General features: G+C 43.5%; 1 protein-coding gene across 1 annotated transcript; it reads right to left on the reverse strand.

Moving 5' to 3' along the window:
- Positions 1 to 694: 694 nt before the first annotated feature.
- Positions 695 to 24,133, reverse strand: CLNS1A (chloride nucleotide-sensitive channel 1A). The gene is given in 7 exon segments (NM_001171027.2): positions 695 to 1,416; positions 5,036 to 5,125; positions 9,229 to 9,402; positions 10,611 to 10,718; positions 11,378 to 11,476; positions 17,411 to 17,547; positions 23,960 to 24,133. Coding segments are annotated over 6 exon segments (711 nt in total). The 5' UTR covers positions 24,085 to 24,133; the 3' UTR covers positions 695 to 1,416; positions 5,036 to 5,057.
- Between the last annotated feature and the right edge of the window lie 51 nt (positions 24,134 to 24,184).

Consider the following 24,184-nt stretch of genomic DNA (forward strand, 5'->3'; position numbering starts at 1 on the left):
GCCAAAGTGTGTCAAATTGGACCTTAGTATTAACTAGCCAAATGTTTTTTTTCTCTCTCTCTTTTTAAATTTATTTATTTGAGAGGTGGAGTTACACAGAGTGAGAGGGAGAGACAGAGAAAGGTTGTCGGTCCATTGAGTCACTCCCCAAACGGCCACAATAGCCAGAGCTGCACTGATCCAAAGCCAGGAGCCAGGAGCTTCCTCCTGGTCTCCCACGTGGGAGCAGGGGCCCAAGGACTTGGGTCATCTTTCACTGCTTTCCCAGGCCACAGCAGAGAGCTGGACTGGAAGAGGAACAGCTGGGACTAGAACCGGCGCCCATATGGGATGCCGGCGCTGCAGGCAGAGGATTCACCTACTGCACCACAGCACCGGCCCCTCAAAGGTTTCTGAATAGCTTGTTAAATCTGGTGGTATCTGAAGTCCAAGTTAAAATTTATAATTACAAATTAGTCTCTTAATATTCAGCTGTTTGTGTAAACTAAAAATTGAGAGTTGATAAATCTAAGAAATTATTCTTGATCCAAGAAGAAATCTTTACCTTATTAAATACCTGCCAGAAATTCTAACTGTACAGTTTATTAACTTCATATTTTCAACAAAAGTGTACAAAATGAAGACCAACAGATCCTCTTTTTGCCATAAAAGCACTTCTTATTAATGGGTTTAGTCAAGAATGAGAGCACAATAATATAGAAAACCTAGATTTATTTGTTAAGCTATTACAAAGACAAAACAGTTATCATTTGAAGTACTTTGAGGGCTTCATAACAGTTTCACTTGTTCTGTTACAGAAAACTAGCCTAGCGACTGGAAACCAGAGATAACCCCAGAGGTTGTAACAGAGCAGACAGGGAAGCACGGTGGAAGGAGCAAAGGCTAGTCAGAAGCATCTGTGGAAGTGTGGTACAAGTGCCTGGGAGGTTTCCAAAGAGGTCACCTAGTGATGCTGAATTAATCTGGGTCCCATTTCAGTAAAAGACTCTGTGAATGAGCAGCAGATAGGATTCCTCTGAGATCTCTCTCTTTTTAAGTGATAAAGGTATCTTTAGTCCCAAAGAGGCATATTTTAGCTTCAGCCTCTCCCACCCAGTCTACCCACACCTCCCAGCTCCTGCGCATTTCACCACATAGGCCTGCTAGCTTACAGAAGACATATACAGTGAAGGCAGAAATTACAGACCCACCCAAAGGGGAACCAGACACAGAAAATTCAGGGGTGATAGACTACAAATACCTTCCTAGTTAATTCACCTTTGTTAATAAAGGTCATAGTTTCTTCTGCTGGTGACAACTTGCTGTTTCAAGAAAGAACTGGCTCAAGTGAGTTTTGAAGAAGCAAAAACATTTTCATCAACCCCACTCCAGACAGGAAGAGGCACCAAGTCCTTTCCTACAGTTATAAAGCAGAATCTGGAAAACAAAAGGATTACAATGTTTATAATTGTAATAATAGCAAGTATTTATCGAATGCCTTAGCAAGAGTACCAGGGCCTGAGATATAAGAGTATGTCCTGTCCAAAGGAACAGCCAGTGTGACAGTGTAACCATTCCAGCATTTACCCAACTCATGCACTGCGAGGTCCAAGTTCCCTTAACTAGAAATTATTAGTGGTTGCATAAACACTCTAATAACTTCCTGTTCATTCTTTAAAGGCACATACAGTATTAAGTGATACAAAATTTACAAAGACTATCCGGAATTCAGGTCAATTATCCAGAAGAATAACATGCACCAATTTTATGAGTAAAATATTTCCCTGCCTCTGAGGTCTAGCATAAAATGAACAGAAAACAAACCACTGGCTCATTAGAAAATCTGTGGCTATTTTATGGTTATTTCACAATTACAAAGAATCCTAACAACCCTTGCCAGGGACTGCTGTAACACCCCATTTGCATAACCATTAGTGACATACCAAATGAGTTTCTCATAAACATTATTAACAGAGTGGCTGATGTTCTCTGAAAAGTCTACTTTTCAAGAAGAAATATGCAAAAGCCTGAAGATCAAAAAATCTTTTCCCCAATTTCAGTAAAACAGTTACTATACAAGTATTACCGAAAAGAAAAAAAAAATTAGCATGCTATGAAGAATGTGATGACAAACAAGGAAAGGACAACTTAAGTTGATCCCATGAAGTAACAGTGAAGTTATTCACATCTGGAACTGTGATCAGTATTAAAGTTAAGAGTTCCAGTGATATGAAAAACATGGTTTTAGCAGAGCTGATATTATACATTGTACATTTTAGATTGTCTGGCTACCAATGACAAAATAAATGTGGAGGCTGGCACTGTGGCTCACATGGCTAATCCTCTACCTGCGGCACTGGTACCCTGGGTTCTAGTCCCAGGTGGGGTGCCGGTTCTGTCCCAGTTGCCTCTCTTCCAGTCCAGCTCTCTGCTGTGGCCCGGGAGGGCAGAGGAGGATGGCCCAAGTGCTTGGGCCCCTGCACCCACATGGGAGACCAAGAGGAAGCACCTGGCTCCTGGCTTCGGATCGGTGCAGCGCCGGCTGTGGCGGCCATTTGGGGAGTGAACCAACAGAAGGAAGACCTTTCTCTCTGTCTCTCTCTCTCATTGTCTGTAACTCTACCTGTCTAATAAATTTTAAAAAATAAAAAAAAAATTGTGGAAACAAGAATTAAGTATTCAAGGGAAGAGACATAAATCACAGAACTCTAAGAAGTTATTCTCTGACAGTTCTACTGGCAGGACCGGAGAAGAAAGCAGAGACCCACTACCTGTTAGTAAAAGCATTAATGTTACATCCACAATGGTAATAATTTGTAGGGTAAACGGAACTTTAAAAGGCTGGTTTCCAATATAAAATGGAACAGGGAATAGCAAAACTTTCAACTGGGGAAAAAAACCGCCCATAGTTCAGAACTAAAGTCTATGCCAAAATAAAACAGAGAATTTTGACATATTTATCCTAACAGGAAACAATGAAGGACCTCAGAATCTACCTAGGTAACTGACAGAGGAGCAGAGTCTAGTCAATCTACATAGATGTTGCCATGTTTTATCACATGCTTCAATATTATTGTACAGTCAGAGGTAGGAGAAAGGACATTGAGAAAGGGATAATTTAACTGTGAAAATCTTACAGCTTAAATAAGAAGGACTATTTGAGCCAGCATTGTGGTGTAGTGGGTAAAGCCACCACCTGCGACTCCAGCATCCTATATGGTTGTCAGTTCCTGTCCCAGCTGCTCCACTTCTGATTCAGCTCTCTGCTAATGGCCTGGGGAAGCAACGGAAGATGGCCTAGGTGTCTGAGACCCTGCTATCCACGCAGCAGACCTGGATGAAGCTCCTGGCTCCTAGCTTCAAGCTGGCTCAGCCCTGGACATTGTGGCCATCTAGGGAGTTAACTAGCATACACAAGATCGATCTCTCTCTGTGACTCCTTCAAATATATATAAACAAATCTTTAAAAAGAAAAGAAAAAAGAAAAAAGAAAAAAGAGAGAAGAGAGGAGAGAGGAGAGAGGAGGGAGGAGGGAGGAGGGAGGAGGGAGGAGGGAGGAGAGAGGAGGGAGGAGGGAGGAGAGAGGAGAGAGGAGAGAGGAGGGAGGAGGGAGGAGGGAGGAGGGAGGAGGGAGGAGGGAGGAGGGAGGAGGGAGGAGAGAGGAGGGAGGAGGGAGGAGAGAGGAGAGAGGAGAGAGGAGAGAGGAGAGAGGAGAAGAGAAGAGAAGAGAGGAGAGAGGAGAGAGGAGAGAGGAGAGAGGAGAGAGGAGAGAGGAGAGAGGAGAGAGGAGAGAGGAGAGAGGAGAGAGGAGAGAGGAGAGAGGAGAGGAGAGGAGAGGAGAGGAGAAGAGAAGAGAAGAGAAGAGAAAAGAGAAGAGAAGAGAAGAGAAGAAAGCTACTTGTCTAGCTGTCTATGACAGGAACAAATTACATGACTCTTCAGTTAATATTTAACATACAGTTTAATACTCAACCTGCCAAATGGAAATATATTTCTCACTGTAAGCAGCAGTTAAGGAGGAACTTCAGGCAAAGCTCAGGAGAATGCGTCAGAGGAGAGAAAACTGGCAGAGGATTATGCTGACCATAAAGTAGGCAGGAAACAACTTGGGAAATAATGGCTCTTTGGACTGCACAGACCTGGTTAGCAATCAGCCTTCAAGACTGACGTGCCTACAACCATGGTCCTCCATTATCCTTAGAAGGGCAGTACCACATACGAGATTATGATTAAAGGCTTCAACTCATTTTGGAGTGACTTCCACTTTTCTGTTGAAAACCAGTGAGTTGCAGGGCCAGCACTATGGCGTAGTGGGTAAAGCTGCCACCTGCAGTGCTGGCATCCCACACGGGCTCCAGTTCAAGTCCTGGCTGCTCTACTTCAGATCCAGCTCTCTGCTATGGCCTGCAAAGGCAGAAGAATATGGACCAAGTGTTTGGGCCCCTGGACCCACGTGGGAGACCCAGAAGAAGCTCCTGGCTTCAGATCTGCACAGCCCCGGCCACTGCAACCATCTGGGGAGTGAACCAGTGAATCGAAGACCTTGCTCTCTCTGTCTCTGCCTCTCAGGAAGGAAGGAAGGAAGGAAGGGAAAAGCAATGAGTTGCATCAAATCACTTTGTGTTCTCTAATGATCACGTTAAGGTTTCAAACATCACAAGTGAAAAAAGTTAAATCCAGAGCAAACTAGGACATGATCTCAGGCCATACTGCTCCCAACTGAGTCTACAGAGAGAGCTCCATTTCTGAACACATGACTAATAACCATGGCTAATCGTGCAAACTCACTGAAGTTAGGTCAGTGTCTTATTCTTCTGCATAGTCTCAACGCCTAAAGCAGTGTTTGGTATGCACAGCAGATGGTAAAACTGTCATGCATGCAGCCCTCTATTTCTTAGGGGAAAAAACCATGTAATTGGGAATAACTTCAGAAATGGATAACAACATTTTCTGAAACTGCTAATTCTATAGAGCTCTCTTGAATTCTGAAAAGAAAAATTGGTCGTTTCATATGATTTTCATGTTCAGTGACAAGGGAGAAAATAAAACTACTCACCTTCCAGCCGCATAAACCATTTTCAGTGATCAACATCTGCATCTTCAAACTGTCCAGCAACTGTTGGCGTAGTGTCTACCTCCATGCCATCTGAACAGAAACAGTGTTGCTCAGCAATACTCATGAGCACTTCAGACAGGTAAAGAGTCAATTTATAATGTTCACCAGAAGGAAGCTAGTGCCCTCTGCTGGTTAACATTACCATTTTTCCTCTTGTTTGAAAATTAAAGTATCAAGGAACAAAAGAAAAATGGATTTAGGCCAAATAAAATTCTCAAACCTCAACACTAAAAAACTCTAGGTAGCAGCCGGCGCCGTGGCTCACTAGGCTAGTCCTCCGCCTTGTGGCGCCGGCACACCGGGTTCTGGTCCCGGTCGGGGCGCTGGATTCTGTCCCGGCTGCCCCTCTTCCAGGCCAGCACTCTTCCAGGAGTGCAGCGGAGGATGGCCCAAGTGCTTGGGCCCTGTACCCCATGGGAGACCAGGAGAAGCACCTGGCTCCTGCCATCGGATCAGCGCAGTGCGCTGGCCGCGGCGGCCATTGGAGGGTGAACCAACGGCAAAGGAAGACCTTTCTGTCTCTCTCTCTCTCTCACTGTCCACTCTGCCTGTCAAAAAAAAAAAAAAAAAAAAAAAAAACTCTAGGTAGGCACTTACAAATGCAGTAAGTTTCAGTTGTTTACACTTCACAGATCTGCGCTAAGTACTTACTATAAAGATTTTTTTTTAACTTTTATTTAATGAATATAAATTTCCAAAGTACAGCTTATGGATTACAATGGCTTCCCCCCCACACACAACTTCCCTCCCACCCGCAACCCTCCCCTTTCCCGCTCCCTCTCCCCTTCCATTCATATCAAGATTCATTTTCAATTCTCTTTATATACAGAAGATCAGTTTAGCATATATTAAGTAAAGATTTCAACAGTTTGCACCCACATAGAAACACAAAGTGAAAAATACTGTTTGAGTACTAGTTATAGCATTAAATCACAATGTACAGCACATTAAGGACAGAGATCCTACATGAGGAGTAAGTGCACAGTGACTCCTGTTGTTGACTTAACAATCTGAACTTACATGGTAGACCTGGCTGCAGGTCCTGGCTCCTGACTTCAGTCTGGCCCCTTGGCCATTACGGCCATTTGGGGAATGAACCAGTGGATGAAGATCCCTCTTTATCTGTCTGCCTCTCCTTCTTTCTCTAAGTATGCCTCTCAAATAAACATATTAAAAAAAAAAAAAAAGAATTGTGAAGGGATGGGCATTTAGCTTAGTGCTTAAGATACTGCTTGCAATGCCCACATTCCATACCGGTGTGCTTGGGTTCAAGTCCTGGCTCCACTCCTGATTTTCCCTTCCTGCTAATATGCGCCCTGGGAGGCAGCAGGTGACAGCTCACATAGCTGGGTCCCTGTCACCCACAAGAGACCTGGAGTTTTTAGTACCCAGCTTCAGTCTGGCCAAGCCCCAGCCAACGGTTGGGAGTTCAGTTTGTTTGCCTTTCAATTAATAAAAATAATTAAAAAAAAAAGCCAAATAGTTTTAAAAAACCAAGTTTGTTGACGGGCAGGTGTTTGGTCTAATGGTTAAGCTGCTCACTGGGACACCTGGACCCTACTTTGAAGTATCTGATTTTGAGTCCCTGCTCTGGCTCCTGAACCCAGCTTCCTGCTAATGTGGATCCAGGAAGGCAGAGGTGACAGCTCTGGTCTTAGGGTTCCTGCCACTGACATGGAAAATCTGACTGCAGTTACCAGCTTCTGGATTCAGCCCGTGGCTGTAGCAGGTATATGGGAATGAAGGAGAACAGGAGCTCTCACAAAGGAAAAAAAAAAAAAAGTTAAAGTTTGTGGAAAAACAGAATTAAAAGACTTTCAGTTTGATGCAAGAGTTTTTGAAATGCATGCAGATTTTTCATAGCATGCAGTTTTCATTACATTTGTGAAGCCTGCTCACATGCCCAGATTTTACAGTTTTTCTGTACCAAAGTAAACTTGCACGTACATTTTCAATTTTTTTTTTTACATTTTATTTGAAAAGCAGACAATCAGACAGACAAGATAGAAAAACAAAGGATCTTCCATCCTCCAGTGCACTCCCCAAATGTGGTTTGGCTAACACAAAGCCAGAAATTCCATCTGGATCTACCATGTGGGTTGCAGTGACCCAAATACCTCAGCCATCATCCTGCTGCCTCCCAGAGTGTGCACTGGAAGGGAGCTGGAAGTGGAAGCGACACTCAGTGCCCACCCCTAAAACTGTCTTTTAATTCCATTTGAAGTTTTTGAAGTCCTCACATATAGACAACTTCAAGATGTTAACGAGGCTTATGTATAAAAGTTTCAAAAATTTCATGTTAGAGAAAAGTGTTTGTGACCTTAAAAGTCTTTGCTATGGGACCGGAATAATATGGAGCAGAAAATTGTATTTTCTAATGTTCTAAATTTTTTGATTATGAACACTGACAGCTTTTGTAACTAATACAAAAAGACACAAGAAGTTGGGACTGGCATTGGTGGCACAGCTGATTAAGCTGCCACCTGTGACATCAGCATCTTATATGTGTACCAGTTAAGAGTCCTGGCTCCTCTACTTCCCATCCAGCTTCCTGCTAATGCACTTGGGAAAAACAGCAGAACATGGCCCAAGTGCTTGGGTCCCTGCATCCACTTGCGAGACCCAGATGAAGTTTCTGGCTCCTGGCTTCACTGTGGCCCGGTCCTGGCCATTGCAGTCATTTGAGGAGTAAACCAGCAGATGGAAGATCTCTCTTTCTCTCTCTCTCTCTGTAACTGCCTTTCAATTAAAAACAAAACAAACAACAAAATCAAAAGACACTAAAAATTATGCAAGAATGGGAATTAAAAAAAAATTTTTTTTGGTCATTTGACTGGCAGAGTTAGAGAGGAGGAGAGACACAGCACGGGGAGAGTTATCTTCCATCCGCTGGTTCATTCCCCAAATGGCTGCAACAGCAGGGACTGGGCCAGGCCGAAGCCAGGAGCCCAGAGCTTCTTCTGGGTCTCCCACATGGGTGCAGGAGCTCAAGCACGTGGACCAGCTTACCCTGCTTTCTCAGGCACATTAGCAGTGAACTATATCAGAAGTGGAGCAGCCAGGTGGGATGCCACCCCTACAAGCAGAGGCTTAACCCGCTATACCACAATACTGGCCCTGGGAATTCTTATGTAATGGTAGTGAGAAATATAATTCTACATTGGCTTCCTATCCTTCAAAAGTTTTTTCTGAGATTTCATTGTCTTAGAGTATTCTGGTGGATGCGTATCTCCCCAAAATGCATGTTAAAGTCCTTACCTCCAGTACCTCAGAATATGATCTTATATGAAGATATGGACCTTACAGAGGTTTACAATGAAGTTAAACTGAGGTCATCAGAGTAGCCTTTAATGCAGTTGGACTGGTATCCTCATGGCTAGGCCATGTACATAGTTTGCAACACACTACTCTAGATGTTTCTGTAGAGGTTTTTTTTAGATGAGATTAGCCAATTTCTTAAAATAAATCTCTCTAAATACACACATAGACGGAAACATCCCAACATTTTAACCTATGAAATAAATAGTAAATTTTAAACAGTAACAGCAGTTATTACAGGAGAGACAGGTAAAATGCAGGGATGTCTCTGTGTGTGTGCATGTTGGTTTTGTTTCTCTGGGGAATCCTAATAGAAGAGAGAAACTTGGGACCCAGACACAGAGAGAGGAAAAGCAATATGAAAACACAGGGATAAATTAGTCGTGGATAAGACAAGGAAGGAGACCTGGGCACAGATCTTCCCCCGACAAAATCTCACAGGGAACTATGCTGGGACTTCCAGCCTCCAAAGCTATGAGACAACAAAGTTTTACTGCATTTAAGCCAAGCAGTCCATGGTACTTTGTTTTGACAGCCCTAGGAAACTAATACAGATATGCAATGGATAGTTAATCGTAAACAAATATTTGTCTCAGGAACATCAAAAAATACAGTTAAGGGGGAAAAATAATTTCAAAAAATTATATATGAATCCCCTTTGTATGTAATTCTCCATTTGCTTAAGTACTATAAAGAGTTAATTCAGAGATTCTTTGTCTTAAGAGTTCCCTAAAGAACCTATATGTCTGCCCATAAAGTCCCCCATTTTCTAAATGGCCACTTGCCTGTTCACACTGCAGAGACAGGTCACTCACCTTCATAATCTCTTATTGAATCTTCCGTCCGAACTCCAGCCATGTTATATTGGCTGCTCACAGACTGAGAAAGCATTCCTTCTAGTCTCTCCAATGTGGCTTGGCCTTCTGCTGTTAAATGGGACAATCCTTCTTCATAGGTATAGAACGTAGGGATATCCCCCTGTCCTTGTTCTAAACAAATAAAAAAACTTACAAGCGGTCACATAATAACTAAAAAACACATGGGTAACCAATAAAGCATTTGCTGAAGATGTAAGGAGCAGTGGAAACAGGCTTTCAGGAAAGTACTTGTCTTTTCAACATTCATTGACAAAGTTGACCCTTGAAGACAGAAATACAAAGAAAATATACCTATCATATAAGATGAAAAAGGATTCCAAGAAGTAATGCCAGTAAACAGCAATTCCCAAAGAATCACACGTTCTAGGACTGCAATGAAAGAGGGTGCTCGCAAGGCCAGGGACTCCTATATTATACCAAGGTGAGAATTTTCAGGGGAGTGCTAATTAGTTTGATGGGAATTTGTATTGAAGGCTTTTCCTGATTAAAATACATGCTCCTTAAAAAAAAAAAAGCAGAAAAAACAACCAAAAAGGGACAAAAAAATTAAAAATATTAGAAAGAAGAGTAAATATTTAGCCAGCACCGAGGCTCACTAGGCTAATCCTCCACCTGCGGTACCGGCACTCCGGATTCTAGTCCCGGTTGGGGCGCCGGTTCTATCCCGGTTGCTCCTCTTCCAGTCTAGCTCTCTGCTGTGGCCTGGGAAGGCAGTGGAGGATGGCCCAAGGGCTTGGGCCCTGCACCCGAACGGGAGACCAGGAGGAAGCACCTGGCTCCTGGCTTCAGATCGGCACAGCGCGCTGCGCCAACCGTAGCAGCCATTTGGAGGGGGGTGAACCAACAGAAGGAAGACCTTTCTCTCTGTCTCTCTCTCTCTCTCTCTCACTGGCTAACTCTGCCTGTCAAAAAAAAAAAAAAAAAAAAAAAAAAAAAGAAAAGAAAGAAAGAATGAACGAACGAAAGAAGAGTAAATATTTAAGTATATGATAGAGAATCCTAGAGATGAGTTTGTCTCAGCCTAGGAAGGAAATGCACAAGGAGGAAAGGGCATAACAGAAGTGGAGAAAAGAGAACAGCAGGTGCCTCAAGAGCTGCAAGACACCATCAAGCTGAGGACTACATTCTAGTCTAGAAAAGCAATGGAAGAGATTCTTAAATGAAGTATGGTTCTAGGAAAAAAGAAATGACTTTGGCAGTGACCTGTTTGAAGGAACATGTTAACTATAAAGACCTACAATCCTCTGTCTACAGTACACATAAATGCTCAAAAATGAAACATTAAAGCAGACAAACATTTAAAAAATCTATTCACTAACCATGTGCTTCCACATCATATTCTTCTCCATCATAATCATCTGAATCTTCATCCTCAGGGTCTGGATGCAAGGCCTGACATTCACACATTGCAGTGAACATTGCCTCCACTAAACAAGAAAATGAAGTTTTAACTAAGACTTTTCACCATACAATTTTAATAAAAACCACCAGTGCTAAGAAATTTAACAGGTACACAAGAGGTATACTAGGATAATGTCTGCAAAACCTGCCAGATTCCAAGTAGGACCAATTCTGGAAGTGCCTGAGGCAATGGGCAAGTCACAAAATAAATGTTCATTCTGAGATATTACTGAGATCTCTTCATGGCTAGTTGGATTTTCTGAGAAAAGGGGCCAAGTCCTTGTCAGATCGTTGGTATCAGGGGAATGCCTCTCTCAACCGACAGGGCTCTTTCTAGTTGTCTTGGCATCTTCTGTGCAATTGCTGTGACTCCTTTGCCATTCATCCTTTAGATGAGATTCGAAGTCAAGAGCATCAATCAATAAAATGAATGAATAAAACTGACCCTCCATTAGCAAAACATACTAGGTAACATGTTACATACAATATGCTTGCTACATTCACAATCGTTATTATAAGTGTCTGTTCTCAGTATTACAGACACAAAAAAGAAAGGGCAATACAACTGACGAAATGTTGATAAAAGTGAGGTGTGTATGTAAGACAACAAGAGAGAGACCATGAACGGGGCTGGGGGAGGACGCTTGTGAAAAAAGGGAAAAGAATCAATACACGGAACACTCACATGCTGATTTATCACCAGGTACAAATCTAAATTCAGAAATAGGTTCAACATCATCATCACTGTCTTCCTCTTCATCAGCAACAAGTTCTTTTGATTCTTCTGGAAAAGGAATAAATAACTTTTTAATATGCCATGTGTTTGACTTAAAAAAAAAAAAGCTAAGAGAATTTCCTAGAGGATGCTTACTGATAAATCTGAATGTTGCACTTCAATTTTTATTTCCAATCGTGGTTATTTTTTAAATTATTTTATTTATTTGAAAAAGTTACAGAGAGAGGTAAAGTCAGAGAGAGAGAGGTCTTCTATCCGCTGGTTCACTCCCCAACTGACCGCAACAGCCGGAGCTGCGCCGATCTGAAGCCAGGAGCCAGGAGCTTCTTCCAGGTCTCCCACGTGGGTGCAGGGGCCCAAAGACTTGGGCCATCTTCCACTGCTTTCCCAGGCCATTAGCAGAGAGCTGGATCGGAAGAGGAGCAGCTGGGACTAGAACCAGCACACATATGGGATGCCAGCACTGCAGGCTGGGGCTTTAACCCACTGCGCCACAGCGCCGGCCCCCCAATAGTGGTTATTTTAGAGCTTAAAAAGGCTCTGAATAGTCTCTGGTCTAGCTGCACAGTGCTTCACTGAGTCCTAAGGATTCCAGAGCCCCTGTGAGGCCAGAATGAGGATGAAAAGACCCAAATACTCAGGTTTCTAATAAGTATAGTTCCAGTCATCGGCTTCTTTTCCCTTTCACCTTGAAACAAAAGGTTCAGCAACACTCTGTAAATCACTAATGTGGTTCATCACCAACAATTTACAGATGAGAAAACTAAAGTCCATAGAAGTCGACTTACCCAACATGTAAGTCAACCAGGTCTGTAGATAAGAAAGAATACAGATTTTTGTTAAAGAAAACTAGCATTATGCTGGTAGTAGTGAAAGCTGCTATAATCACCTTAGAGATACTCATTCCCTACTACCTAGCAATTCCACATCCACATATTGTACCCAAGGAATTTCTGCACAATACTGATGTACTGTATGAACTAATGAAATACTCTTTAAAAAAAGCTAGTTGCAGAATGTATATACTATTTATTTACATTAACATTTTAAATACAAAACAAAACCATTACATGTTGTTTATGAGCATATATGCACACACATCATCTCCTGCAGTCAGAGTAGAGAAGGAAATGCGTAGCCAAACAAAAAGGGTTTTAGGGGTCAGTGTTGTGGTAGAGCAGGTTAAGCTGCCTCCAGTGATGCCAGCATCCCATACAGGTACCGGTTCATGTCCCAGCTGCTTCACTGCTGATCCATCTCCCAAGTGTTTGCACCACTATACCCATGTGGGAGACTTGGATGAAGCTTCTGCCTCCTAGCTTCTGCCTAGCCCAGCCTAGCCTTTGCAGCCACTTGAAGAGTGAACTAGCAGATGGAAGATCTCTCTCTCTCCCCCTCTCTTTCAAATAAATAAATAAATAAATCTTTAAAAAAGGGGTGGGAGTTTCAGCAGATTGATGTTTTCTTAAAAAAGCCTACAATAATTATGAAAAAAGTTACAATTTGCACTAGATATTGAATACCTGTTTTACTATTCTCTGTGCTTTTCAATATGCTTCGATTATTTCATAATAAAAGGTATGTTATCAAAACATCTAAATAGATGCTCAAAATTGATAATAATAAAAAATTAAGGCCGGCACCGCGGCTCACTAGGCTAATCCTCCGCCTTGAGGCGCCGGCATACGGGGTTCTAGTCCCGGTATACGGGGTTCTAGTCCCGGTCAGGGCGCCGGATTCTGTCCCGGTTGCCCCTCTTCCAGGCCAGCTCTCTGCTGTGGCCAGGGAGTGCAGTGGAGGATGGCCCAGGTGCTTGGGCCCTGCACCCCATGGGAGACCAGGAAAAGCACCTGGCTCCTGGCTCCTGCCATCGGATCAGCGCGGTGCGCTGGCTGCAGAGCGCCCGCCGCGGCGGCCATTGGAGGATGAACCAACGGCAAAGGAAGACCTTTCTCTCTGTCTCTCTCTCTCACTGTCCACTTTGCCTGTCAAAAAAATAAAAAAAATAAAATAAAAAAAATAAAAAATAAATTAAAAATTACTATAAATTATAAATTTACATAAAAAATTAAAATTTACTATATTAAAGTTACCATTGACAAAAATGTCAATTATTGGGCTAGCCATGTGACGTAGTGGGTAAGGCCACCGCCTGTAGTGCCAGAATCCCACATGGGCAGTGGTTAGAGTCCTAGCTGCTCCACTTCCCATCCAGCTCTCTGCTATCACCTGGGGAGGCAGTGGAGGATGGCCCAGGTCCTTAGGCCCCTATATCCACATGGGAGACCCGGAAGAAGCTCCTGGCTTCGGATTGGCACAGCTCCAGCCGTTGCAGCCACCTGGGGAGTGAACCAGTGATGGAAGGCCCCCTCCCCCTGCTGCCTCTCTGTAACTCTGCCTTTCAAATAAATAAATAAATCTAAAAAAAAAAAAAAAAAGTTAATTGTCCATGCTGATGAAGATAAGTGGAAAGGTGGTACATATTTTTTTTAAGAGATTTATTTATTTATTTGAAAGCCAAAGTTACAGAGAGAAGGAGACACAGAGAGAAATCTTCCATCTGCTGGTTCAATCCCCAGATAGTCTCAACAATCATGGCTGGGCCAGGCCAAAGCCAGGAGCCAGGAGCCAGGAGCTTCTTCCAGGTCACCCACATTGGTGGCAGGGGCCCAGGGACTTGGGCCATCTTCCACTGCTTTCCCAGGCGCATTAGCAGAGAGCTGGATAAGAAGTGGGCAGCTGGGACTCTGCAGCCAAGACTCGAACCAGCACCCATGTTGGAAGCCAGCACTGCAGGCAGCAGCTTAATCCACTGTGCCACATCACTTGCCTCAAGGTAGTACCTTTATATACACCACTACTGAAAGTGTAAATTGATGTAAACTTTTTGGAAAGCAATGTCACAAAATATGTTAAGAGCTTTAAAAATGTTTCTTACCTTAATGCAGCGATTTTACTCATACGAAACAACTAAAGGGTTATATCACTAAGTCCTTTTTTTTTTTTTAACTTTTTATTTATTTAAAGACTTATTTATTCACTTGAGAGGCAGAGTTATAGAGAGAGGGAAAAACAGAGAGGTCTTCTATCCAATGGTTGACTCCCCTAAATGTCTGAAATGGCCAGGGTTGGGCTGATCCAAAGCCAGAAGCCAGGAGCTTCCTCCGAGTCTCCCATGTAGGTACAGGGGCCCAAGCACTTGTGCCACCCTCTGCTGCCCTCCCAGGCACATTATCAGAGAGCTGGATCAGAAGCAGAGCAACTGGGACACAAACCGGGGCCCATATGGGATTCTGGCATCGCAGGCAGTGGGCCTTACCCACTATGCCACAGTGCCGGCCTCTGATGGTCATTTTTTAAGAGATACTTAATGAAAGCAGACCAAAGAGAAAAATAAATGCAGAACTTGGAGAATCACAATGTGAAGAGCTAAGGCTACAAAAGCATGATCCTAACATGTGTAACTTATGAGAGAAGTTCAAGATAAGTAGGACTGGAGAACTACTGAAATAAACGTGACCCAGGAGGGGCCAGCGTTGAACATAGGGGGTTAAGCTGCCATCTGCAGTGCTGGCATCCCATATGGGTTCCAGTTCTAGTCCTGGCTGCTCCACTTCCAATCCAGCTCCCTGCTAATGCATTTGGGAAAGCAGTGCAAGATGGCCCAAGTCCCTGGACCCCTGACAACCATGGATAAAGCTCCTGGCTCTGGCCTGGCCCAACCTTGGCTGTGAACCAGCTGATGGGAAACCTCTCATTTCTCTCTGTCTCTCCCTCTCTCTCTCTCCCTTTCAAATAAGCAAAATAAATCTCAAAAAACAAAAACAAAAACCTGACAAAGGAAGAACCCCTTACTCTAGTAAAATGGAAAATCCTAATATTTTTATAAGGATATAATCATAATCACATCAATGTCAAGCAAATAATCATATACAGCATACATTTAAAATACCTACCCCAAACCACTTGAACTATTAGTTTGTATTTTAGAACTTGCAGTAGCTACATTTTAAATAAGCTCCCCAGGTATTTCTAACATTCAGCCAGGTTTCAGAATCGGATACTAACACAAACCCCTAATTTTTTAGATGAAAATTGAGGCTGAGAAAGATGAAAATGACTTGTCTAGCAAGTTAAGCAGTTTTCTTATTCAGTGCTTTTTCCTCCTCTGCTAGTATCCTACCTCTTCAGTCTTTTACTTGATAAGCACTTTTGCCCAGTAACAATGCTGGAGACTATTTAGGGACATTCCACACAAGCATTAGGAACTGGCTGTCAAGACCACCTTTAGATGTTATACTTGAGGGCTGGCAACGTGGCGCAGTAGGTTAATCCCCTGTCTGCGGTGCCAGCATCCTGTATGGGCACCTGTTTGAGTCCCAGGTGCCCCTCTTCCAATCCAGCTCTCTGCTGTGGCCTGGGAAGGCAGTAGAGGATGGCCCAAGTGCTTGGGCCCCTGTACCCATGTGGGAGACCCGGAAGAAGCTTCTGGCTCCCGGCTTCGGATCGGTGCAGGTCCGGCTGTTGCTGCCAACTGGGGAGTGAACCAGCAGATGAAAGACCTCTCTCTGTCTCTGCCTCTCCTTCTCTCTCTGTGTAACTCTTTCAAATAAATAAATAAATCTTAAAAAAAAAAGTGAGGCCGGCGCCGTGGCTCAATAGGCTAATCCTCCACCATGCGGCGCTGGCACACCGGGTTCTAGTCCCGGTTGGGGCGCCGGATTCTGTCCCGGTTGCCCCTCTTCCAGGCCAGCTCTCTGCTATGGCCAGGGAGTGCAGTGGAGGATGGCCCAGGTGCTTGGGCCCTGCACCCCATGGGAGACCAGGAAAAGCACCTGGATCCTGGCTCCTGCCATCGGATCAGCGCGGTGCGCCGGCTGCAGCGGCGGCCATTGGAGGGTGAACCAACAGCAAAAGGAAGACCTTCTCTCTCTGTCTCTCTCTCACACTGTCCACTCTGCCTGTCAAAAAAAAAAAAAAAAAAAAAAAGTGTACAAAAATGGTTGAACATGAACTCTTAAAAGATTTATTTATTTTGCAGGAGGGAAGCCACAACAATGCAAAAGTTGCACTTTGTAAATTCACATTTATTAAATTAAAAAAAGATTTATTTATTTAAAAAAATTTTCCAATAGCTGCATCAAGTCATTACCACTTAATGAGGCAGGGCTTGCCAACCTTCTAAAAATGAGTAAATAATTAGTTTCACAGCTGAATATAAATGGTCATATTATATCTGGAATGATTATTAAAATCCTCTTTTGAAGGCACAATAGCTTACAAGGGAAATTCATGGGATTATTTCTTTTACATGATTTCGGAGGAAAGCTCCTCATCATTTTAAAAGCAAACAACTTCACCAGATTTTCATTGATCTTTACAGTTATCTCCAGCAGCAAAACTTGGGAATCTTGTAACCCAGGGTTTCTCAATCTTGACACTACTGACATTTGGACTGGATAATTTTGTTGTGGAAAGGTTCCCTGTACATTGTAGGATTGAAATAGCATCTGTGGCATCTAACTATTAGATGCCAGTAGCATTCGGACCCACTCCAGTGGGAATGTCATTACCAAATGTAAAGACAGAGGGTGAGTGGAGTTACATGAAAAATCCTTCCACTCCCCACTGAAAACTGTCACTACAACAAAACAAAAACAGTTTTATCCTAAATTCTTAGGAAAAAAAACATACTGCTTTAAGACAAAAAGAAGAAACCATTAAAACACAGAGGAAGAAGCACAAAACATATAACCAAGCAACAAGAGAACTGTATGTGCAAAAATATGGAACATAAAAGGTATAAACACAAAACAAATGCTCATAGGACTTCAGGTGTCCAAATTATTTTACTATGCTAAAACCTTGCTTAATAAGTTGTTATCTAAAGTGGGCCCATGGCTTGAATATATCATCAAAAATGCTTTTTAAAGTATATCCTGCTACCAAAGAAAGCATTAGATTAAATTACAGCATACCTACCTCCAAATTTGGCATTTACCATAACATACAAATGCTCTTGTGGATAGGCATTTGGGTCCCTGGATACCGCGTGTAAGCTAATGGTGGGATATTCCAGTGAGAATCCTAATCCAGAACCATCTAACCAAGACAGGCGGCTGAAAAACATGTTTTAAGCAGATTAGTTTTAGAGATTAAATCTTAATTTAAAACCTCAAAGCTTATTCAGGTCCAGCTTAGAAACACTTAGGCATTTGAATAAATTCAAGTATACTGTGTAGAAATATTCCTAAAATTAGAAATTCAGCAGTTGGAATTGAATTTTAAGACTAATTCTGTAATGATCCCTTTTCCTCTAGCTATAAATTGAAAAAGATTTGAAATGCAATTTTTATAAGTCACACATGTGTTTCTAAGCCTTTTATGCTTATTATTTGGAATGTCTTCAAGTGCCCTCTATGCTTCTGCAAATCCTTCTCATCTAATTAAGCTCCAGCTCCTCCATGAGGCCTCCATGCAACTACTCTGGCCCATGATGCTTTCTTCTAAGTTGCACTTACACTAATATACTACCTAGCATTTAACTCTATGATAATTAATCTTATATTTAATTATCAATAATTAAAGCAGTTGGAAGACCTCTCTCTCTCTAACGCTTTCAAATAAATAAAATAAATCTTTTAAAAAATGTTAAATAAAAGAATGTGATAGGGCCAGTCCCGCTGTTAAGTAGCTCACCTTCCATCAGCCAGTTCTGTCTGGGATGCCAGTGCTGCAGACCAGGGCTTTAACCTGCTGTGCCACAGTGCTGGCCCCTTTATTTAATATTCTTAAAAAACATAAGCACAGGGGCCTGGAACAGAGTATGGGGTAAAGCCACCACCTGCAGTGCCAGCATCCCATATGGGCACTGATTCGAGTCCCAGCTACTCTTCTTCAGCTCCAACTCCCTGCTAATGTGCCTGGGAAAGCAGTGGAAGAGGGTCCAAGTACTTAGGCACCTACAACCACATGGGTAACCCAGAGGAAGCTTCTGGCTCTTGGCTTTGGATCAGCCCAGCTCTGGCTACTGCAGCCATTTGGGGACTGAACCAGTGGATGGAAGTTATCTCTCTCTCTCTTTCCCTCTCTCTCTGTAACTCTGGCTTTCAAATAAATACATAAATAAATAAATATTTAAAATAAATATATATATGTATAGTACTCAGCAGTAAAGTATGCAATAAATATCTGGTAATCACTAACTTCTCCATTCTCCACTAATCCTACATTACATGACATATACATGAAATGGCTTTAATCACAAGTCAGAAAAGAATTTATTACCTTGAAAGATAAATTTCATGTTGAGGTCTTTTATTTATTTTGCAGCTTTAAGAGATAGTCACTGGGGCCAGAGTTGTGGCACAGCAGATTAAGCTGCTGCCTGCAACGCTGGCATCCCACATGGGCACAAGTTCAAGTCCCGGCTGCTCCACTTCAGATCCAGCTCCCTGCTAAGGTGCCTGGGAAAGCAGTGGGAGACCTGAGTGAAGCTCCTGGCTGCTAGCTTGGGCCTGACCCAGCCCCAGCTTTTGCAGCCATTTCGGGAGTGAACCAGCAAATGGATGATATTCATTCTCTCTCTCTCTCTCTCTCTCTATCTCTCACTTTTCTGCCCTCCCTTCCCTGTCTGTAACTCTGCCTTCCAAATGAAAAAATAAATTAAAAAAAAAAAAAAAAAGATAGTCACAGATAAGCTAGGTTTAGTTTGTCCTCAAACACGATCAAACACAAATATCTTACTGATGTAACAAAAGGACATATCACCAAGATCAGCATATTGAGTTTTGAATAGGGGTTGTTGAATATTTTAGTAATACTTCACCCATTTGAATTGTACTGCTTAGCAGGGAAAAAAGTAATAAGCAAAAATTCCTGAGGAAGTCATAAAATATGTTAATGCAAAATGAGGCTCTACCTTCCTGGTTAAGACTCCCGCATCCCACATCAGAATGCCTGAGTTTGCCTGCCAACTCCAACTCCTGATTCCAGCTTCCTACCAATGCAGACCCTGGGAGGAAGTGGCTCTGTAAGTCAACTAAAGTCACTGAATTGTACCTTTATTTATTTTTAGTTTATCTGAGAAACAAAGAGAGAGAAAACTCCCATTCACCAGTCCACTCTCCAAATACCTGTGAAGGCTGAGGCTGGAACAGGGACAAAGCCAGGAGCTGGGAACTCAAAGCCGGGCTTCCTCCTGTATGGCAGGAACCCAATCACTTGAGCCATCACTGTCGCCTCCCAGAGTCCAAATTAGCAGGAAGCTGAGAGCCGGAGACAGACGCCAAATCCAAGCATTCTGAAATAGGGCCCTGGGTGTCAGGTGTCTAGGTAAAATGCCCACCCCAAAATTGCTATGTAAATTACCTAAATAGAGCTGTTATTATAAAAGAAATTTAGTGCAAAAACACTCATTTCACCCTATTTTCTACACAACTTCAACAAATCTGGCAGTTTAATTTCTAACCAAGCAAAAACAAAAGCATAAGAGAACCTAGGACTCCCCTGGGCAGCAACAGTGTACAATGTGGCAGTGTGAATTCATTCGTGTTCAGAGTGAGGGGAGGTTGAACTATATACCTCAGCCCCCTAGAAGGAAATCTATGGCTAATGGTTCATCTATGTATAACAAAAGCAGCACCAAAAGCAAAGGCAGAATATTAGGTTGCCCCAACATTTGTAAAACTCTATACTAAAGCCTATTTAACTGTACACTTAAAAACAGCAAAACCAAGAAAATAAGGCCTGTCATTTGAAAAGATTTTCAGCAAACTTGGTTTTGCCTTTTTTCTGGTGTTCCTGGCTCCCAGGTTTGATCTGGCCCAGCCCCAGCTGCTGTGGGCATCTGCGGAGTGACCATGCAGATTCAAGAACTCTTTCTCTCCCTGTGTCTTTGACTAAGAGGGGCAGGAAGTCAGCACTGTGAGGCAGCACGTTAAGCTGCCACTGAGACAACAGCACCCCACAACAGTGTCAATTCAACTCCCAGCTGCTCTGCTCCGGACCCAGCTTCCCGCTAATGAGCCTGGAAGGAAGCGGCTTAACTTGGGTTTCTGCCTCTTACCCAGGAGACCTGGATGGAGCTTCTGGCTCCTGGCTTTGGTCGGACCCAGCTGCAGCTTTCCTGGGCATTTGAGAACAAATCAGCCAATCTCTCTGTAACTCTGCCTTTCAAGTAAATAAATACATCTTTAAAAAAAAAAAAAAAAAAGATCTCCTAGCATTATCACAACTCAGAAAAGAAGGTCCTAGACTTGAGTATCCAAAATCACTTCAAATATATAAAGTCACAAAACTTTAATGATTCAGTCAGGAGATGAAAAAACTGAAACCCAAACATACAACTGATGTATACCAAATTATAGACTTTACTTTAAAAAGAACATAATAATTTCTTTGTAGTTTCTTACTGCTGACAGAACACAGATGCTGCCACCGCACAGCACTTCCATGAAGTGCTCATAATCTTTCTTCAAGATTTATTTATTTGCTTATTTGAAAGGCAGAGGGAGAGGGAGAGACAGAGACAGACAGACAGATAGACATACACACACACACACAGGTTCTACCCACTGTGTTCACTCCCCAAATGCTCACAACAGTCACGCTGGGCCAGGCCCAATTCAGGAGCCTGGAACTCAATTTAGTTCTCCCTCGTGGGTGGCAGAGATCCAACTACTTGGACCATTACTCGCTGCCTTCCAAGGTGTCCATCAAAACAAAGCTAGAATCAGAAACGGAGCCAGGATGCCAATCCAAGCACTCTAATATGGGAGGCAGGCACCCCAAGTGCCATCTCTAACACTGTGCCAAACACCAGCCTTGTTTCCTCTAATTAGATCATGTCCCAGGGTCTACCCCATTCACCTGGCCAACTGTTAATATCATTGGCCACACTTTTCAGGAAGCCTTCCCACTTTGTTAAAACCCATCAGGTCTTGGAAATGCTAAGTGGGAAAGAACAAAAAAATGAGGGGAACAAGACCAAGGAGGTGTGACTAACAAGTAAAAAAGGATGATCAGAGATATCCAAGGTACTGATAGTGTTGTTCTTGTATTCCTTGTCAAATAATGCTTATTTGTTTATGTTCACCTACTTTAAAGGCATAGCAACATAGAGAGAGAGAGAGAGAGAGAAAGAAAGTGAGAGAGAGATATCTCATTCAATGGTTCACTCCCCAGACGCCCACAAGAGCCAGGGCTGGGCCACACTGAAGCCAGCAGCCAGGAACTCCATCTGGGTCTCCCACATGCAGAGCAGGAACCAAAGCACTTGGCCCATCATCCACTGCTTTCCCAGGGCCACTAGCAGGAAACTGAATCAGAAGCAAATGAGCCAAGGTAGGAACTGGCATTCTGATACAGGGTGTGGGCGTCCCAAGCAGCAGTTTAACCTGCTGTGCCACAGAGCCCACCAGGATATACAGGTATATTTATGTATATATGCTTTAAATCATACATCTATAACATTCTTTCTGCATGTATATTTTACCAAAATACATTTTTTTAAATAAAAAGATTTGTTAGTGAAAACGTGAAATAAATAATATTTTAAAAAAACAGGAACGGGGGCCAGCGCTGTGGTGCAATAAGTTAAAGCCCTGGCCTCTAGCACTGGCATCTCATATGGGCATGGGTTCAAGTCCCAGCAGCTCCCCTTCCGATCCAGCTCTCTGCTATGGTCTGGGAAAGCAAATGGAAGATGGCCTAAGTCCTTGGGCCCCTGCCCCCACCCAGAAGAGGCTCCTGGCTCTTGGCTTCAAATCGGCTCAGCTCTGGCCACTGCAGTCATTTGGGGAGTGAACCAGCAGATGGAAGACCTTTCTCTCTCTTTGTCTCTACCTCTCTCTGTAACTGTCTTTCAAATAAATAAAATAGATCTTTAAAAAAAAAAAAACAGGTAAGAAGTTAAAAAGTTATACTTCTTGAGTATGCAAATCATATTGCGCTTATACAGAAGAATATCTTTGTTCTTTGAAGATTTTAAAGTATTTACAAATAAAGTAAAAACATATTTGCAAGTCTCAAGTAGCTCAAGAATTTAATATGCCAAATAATTATTGAATCATTATGAGACCATAGAGGTATTAACAACACTTGCAATTTTCCTTTACGTTTGAAACTTTCCATAATGTAAATATCTTCCCATAGAATGAAATTGTATAAAGAAGAGCCAAATACAGAGATGCCACGAAGAAAAAAGGACTGGAGAGAGGCAGGGAATATCTCTGTGTTCCATGCTCTTCCCAAGATCACCAGATTTCCTTGTGGAACTCAACGGCAGCTTTTCAGGTTTTATTTCATTTGACTGCTCTTTCCTCCTCTTTTCTCAAGCCTCATCTCCATGACTCATCTCTTAGTGTAAGTGCCTCCCCACGGTTCTACGCTTGGCCCTCTTCACTTCCAGGTTATCCAATCAATTCCCTCGACTTCCAAATCTCTAATTGTGTTTCCCTAAATTACATGAGCTTATGTTGAACCACACCCACTTTCAAACCAAACTCATTATCTGCTCCTCAGCCCAAATTTGCTTTCCTCCCCATCCATGTTTACTATCTCACTGATTGGCCAAAAGCCCAAGCTTTGCCCAAGTTCTCCTCTACACCAGTAATTTTCTACAGTTTTCTGTGCCCAAGACTCTGTAGTAGGCAAAAAACTGGCCCTCATGACTTTCATCCCCTGGTACCATGCCTGTGAATGTTACGTGGCAGAAGCGACTCTATAAATGTATGTAAGGTTACTAAGAACCTGACAATAAAACACAAACAGATTGGCCTGGGTGATCCGGATGGGTCCACTGTAATTACATCAGTCCTTAAAAGCAGAGTTCTCTGGCTGCTATGTGATGTAGCAAAAGGGGGAGCCGGGGAGGTTTAATGATCAGGAAGATTCCATGTGTCACTGTTGATTTGAAGATGAAGGGGACCACGTGTCAAGGGCACAGGGACCTCAGTCCCACAACTGCAGCCTCTAAGACAGGTTTCCGTAACAGGGGATCGATTCCAGGGCCCCCACAGGGGAATCAAGTCCCTGTGGCTGTGACCTCCGCCTGCGTGGGGTTGAGCACGTTCCTGCCTCCCCTCCACATCTACAGAAGAAAACCTACATTCCTTAACCAAACTCTCAACATCCTCCACCATCTGTTCGGAACCCACATCTCCCGCACCAGTTCAGCCGGAAACACGGGCACACCAAAAACTACCTCAGAGCCTGGAACTCAAAACCTTAAAAAGGGACCATGAGTTACGAGCAAGGCACACGCCAGATCGCCGGTACACAGGCGGTTAGGGGCACAATACACGAGGAGAAATTCCGGCTGGAGAAGACAGGCGGGGAGACTCCACAGGGGGAGGCCACTAGAATACTCCAGCCTTCCTCCCAGCCCGGGCACCCTCGAGGCGACGCGCCGCAAACGCCGCCGATCCCGGCAGCCCGAGCTCTCATTTCGCCCGGCTCGTCTACACCGCCGGCGCCAGCAAGGCGGGAGGCGGCGCGCAGGAGGCCAGCGCTGGGGAACCGGGACCCTACCTCTCAGCGATGTAGAGGGTGCCGGTGCCGAGGCCCTTCCCGTTCAGGACTGCCTCGGTATCCGGCTGCTGGTGCCGCAGCCCTTCCGTGGGCCCGGGAGGCAGGAAACTCCGGAGGAAGCTCATGGCTGCACCGAACGCGGAACGCACACCGGCAGGCAGCTGCGGCACAGCGACCCCACCTCGCTCCGACCCGCCCCGGAAGCAGTGGCAGCCACCCCGGAAG

The sequence above is a fragment of the Oryctolagus cuniculus genome, chromosome 1 (genome assembly GCF_051225735.1).
Source record: "Oryctolagus cuniculus isolate XC-2025 breed Fujian yellow rabbit chromosome 1, ASM5122573v1, whole genome shotgun sequence".
Lineage (NCBI taxonomy): Eukaryota > Metazoa > Chordata > Mammalia > Lagomorpha > Leporidae > Oryctolagus > Oryctolagus cuniculus.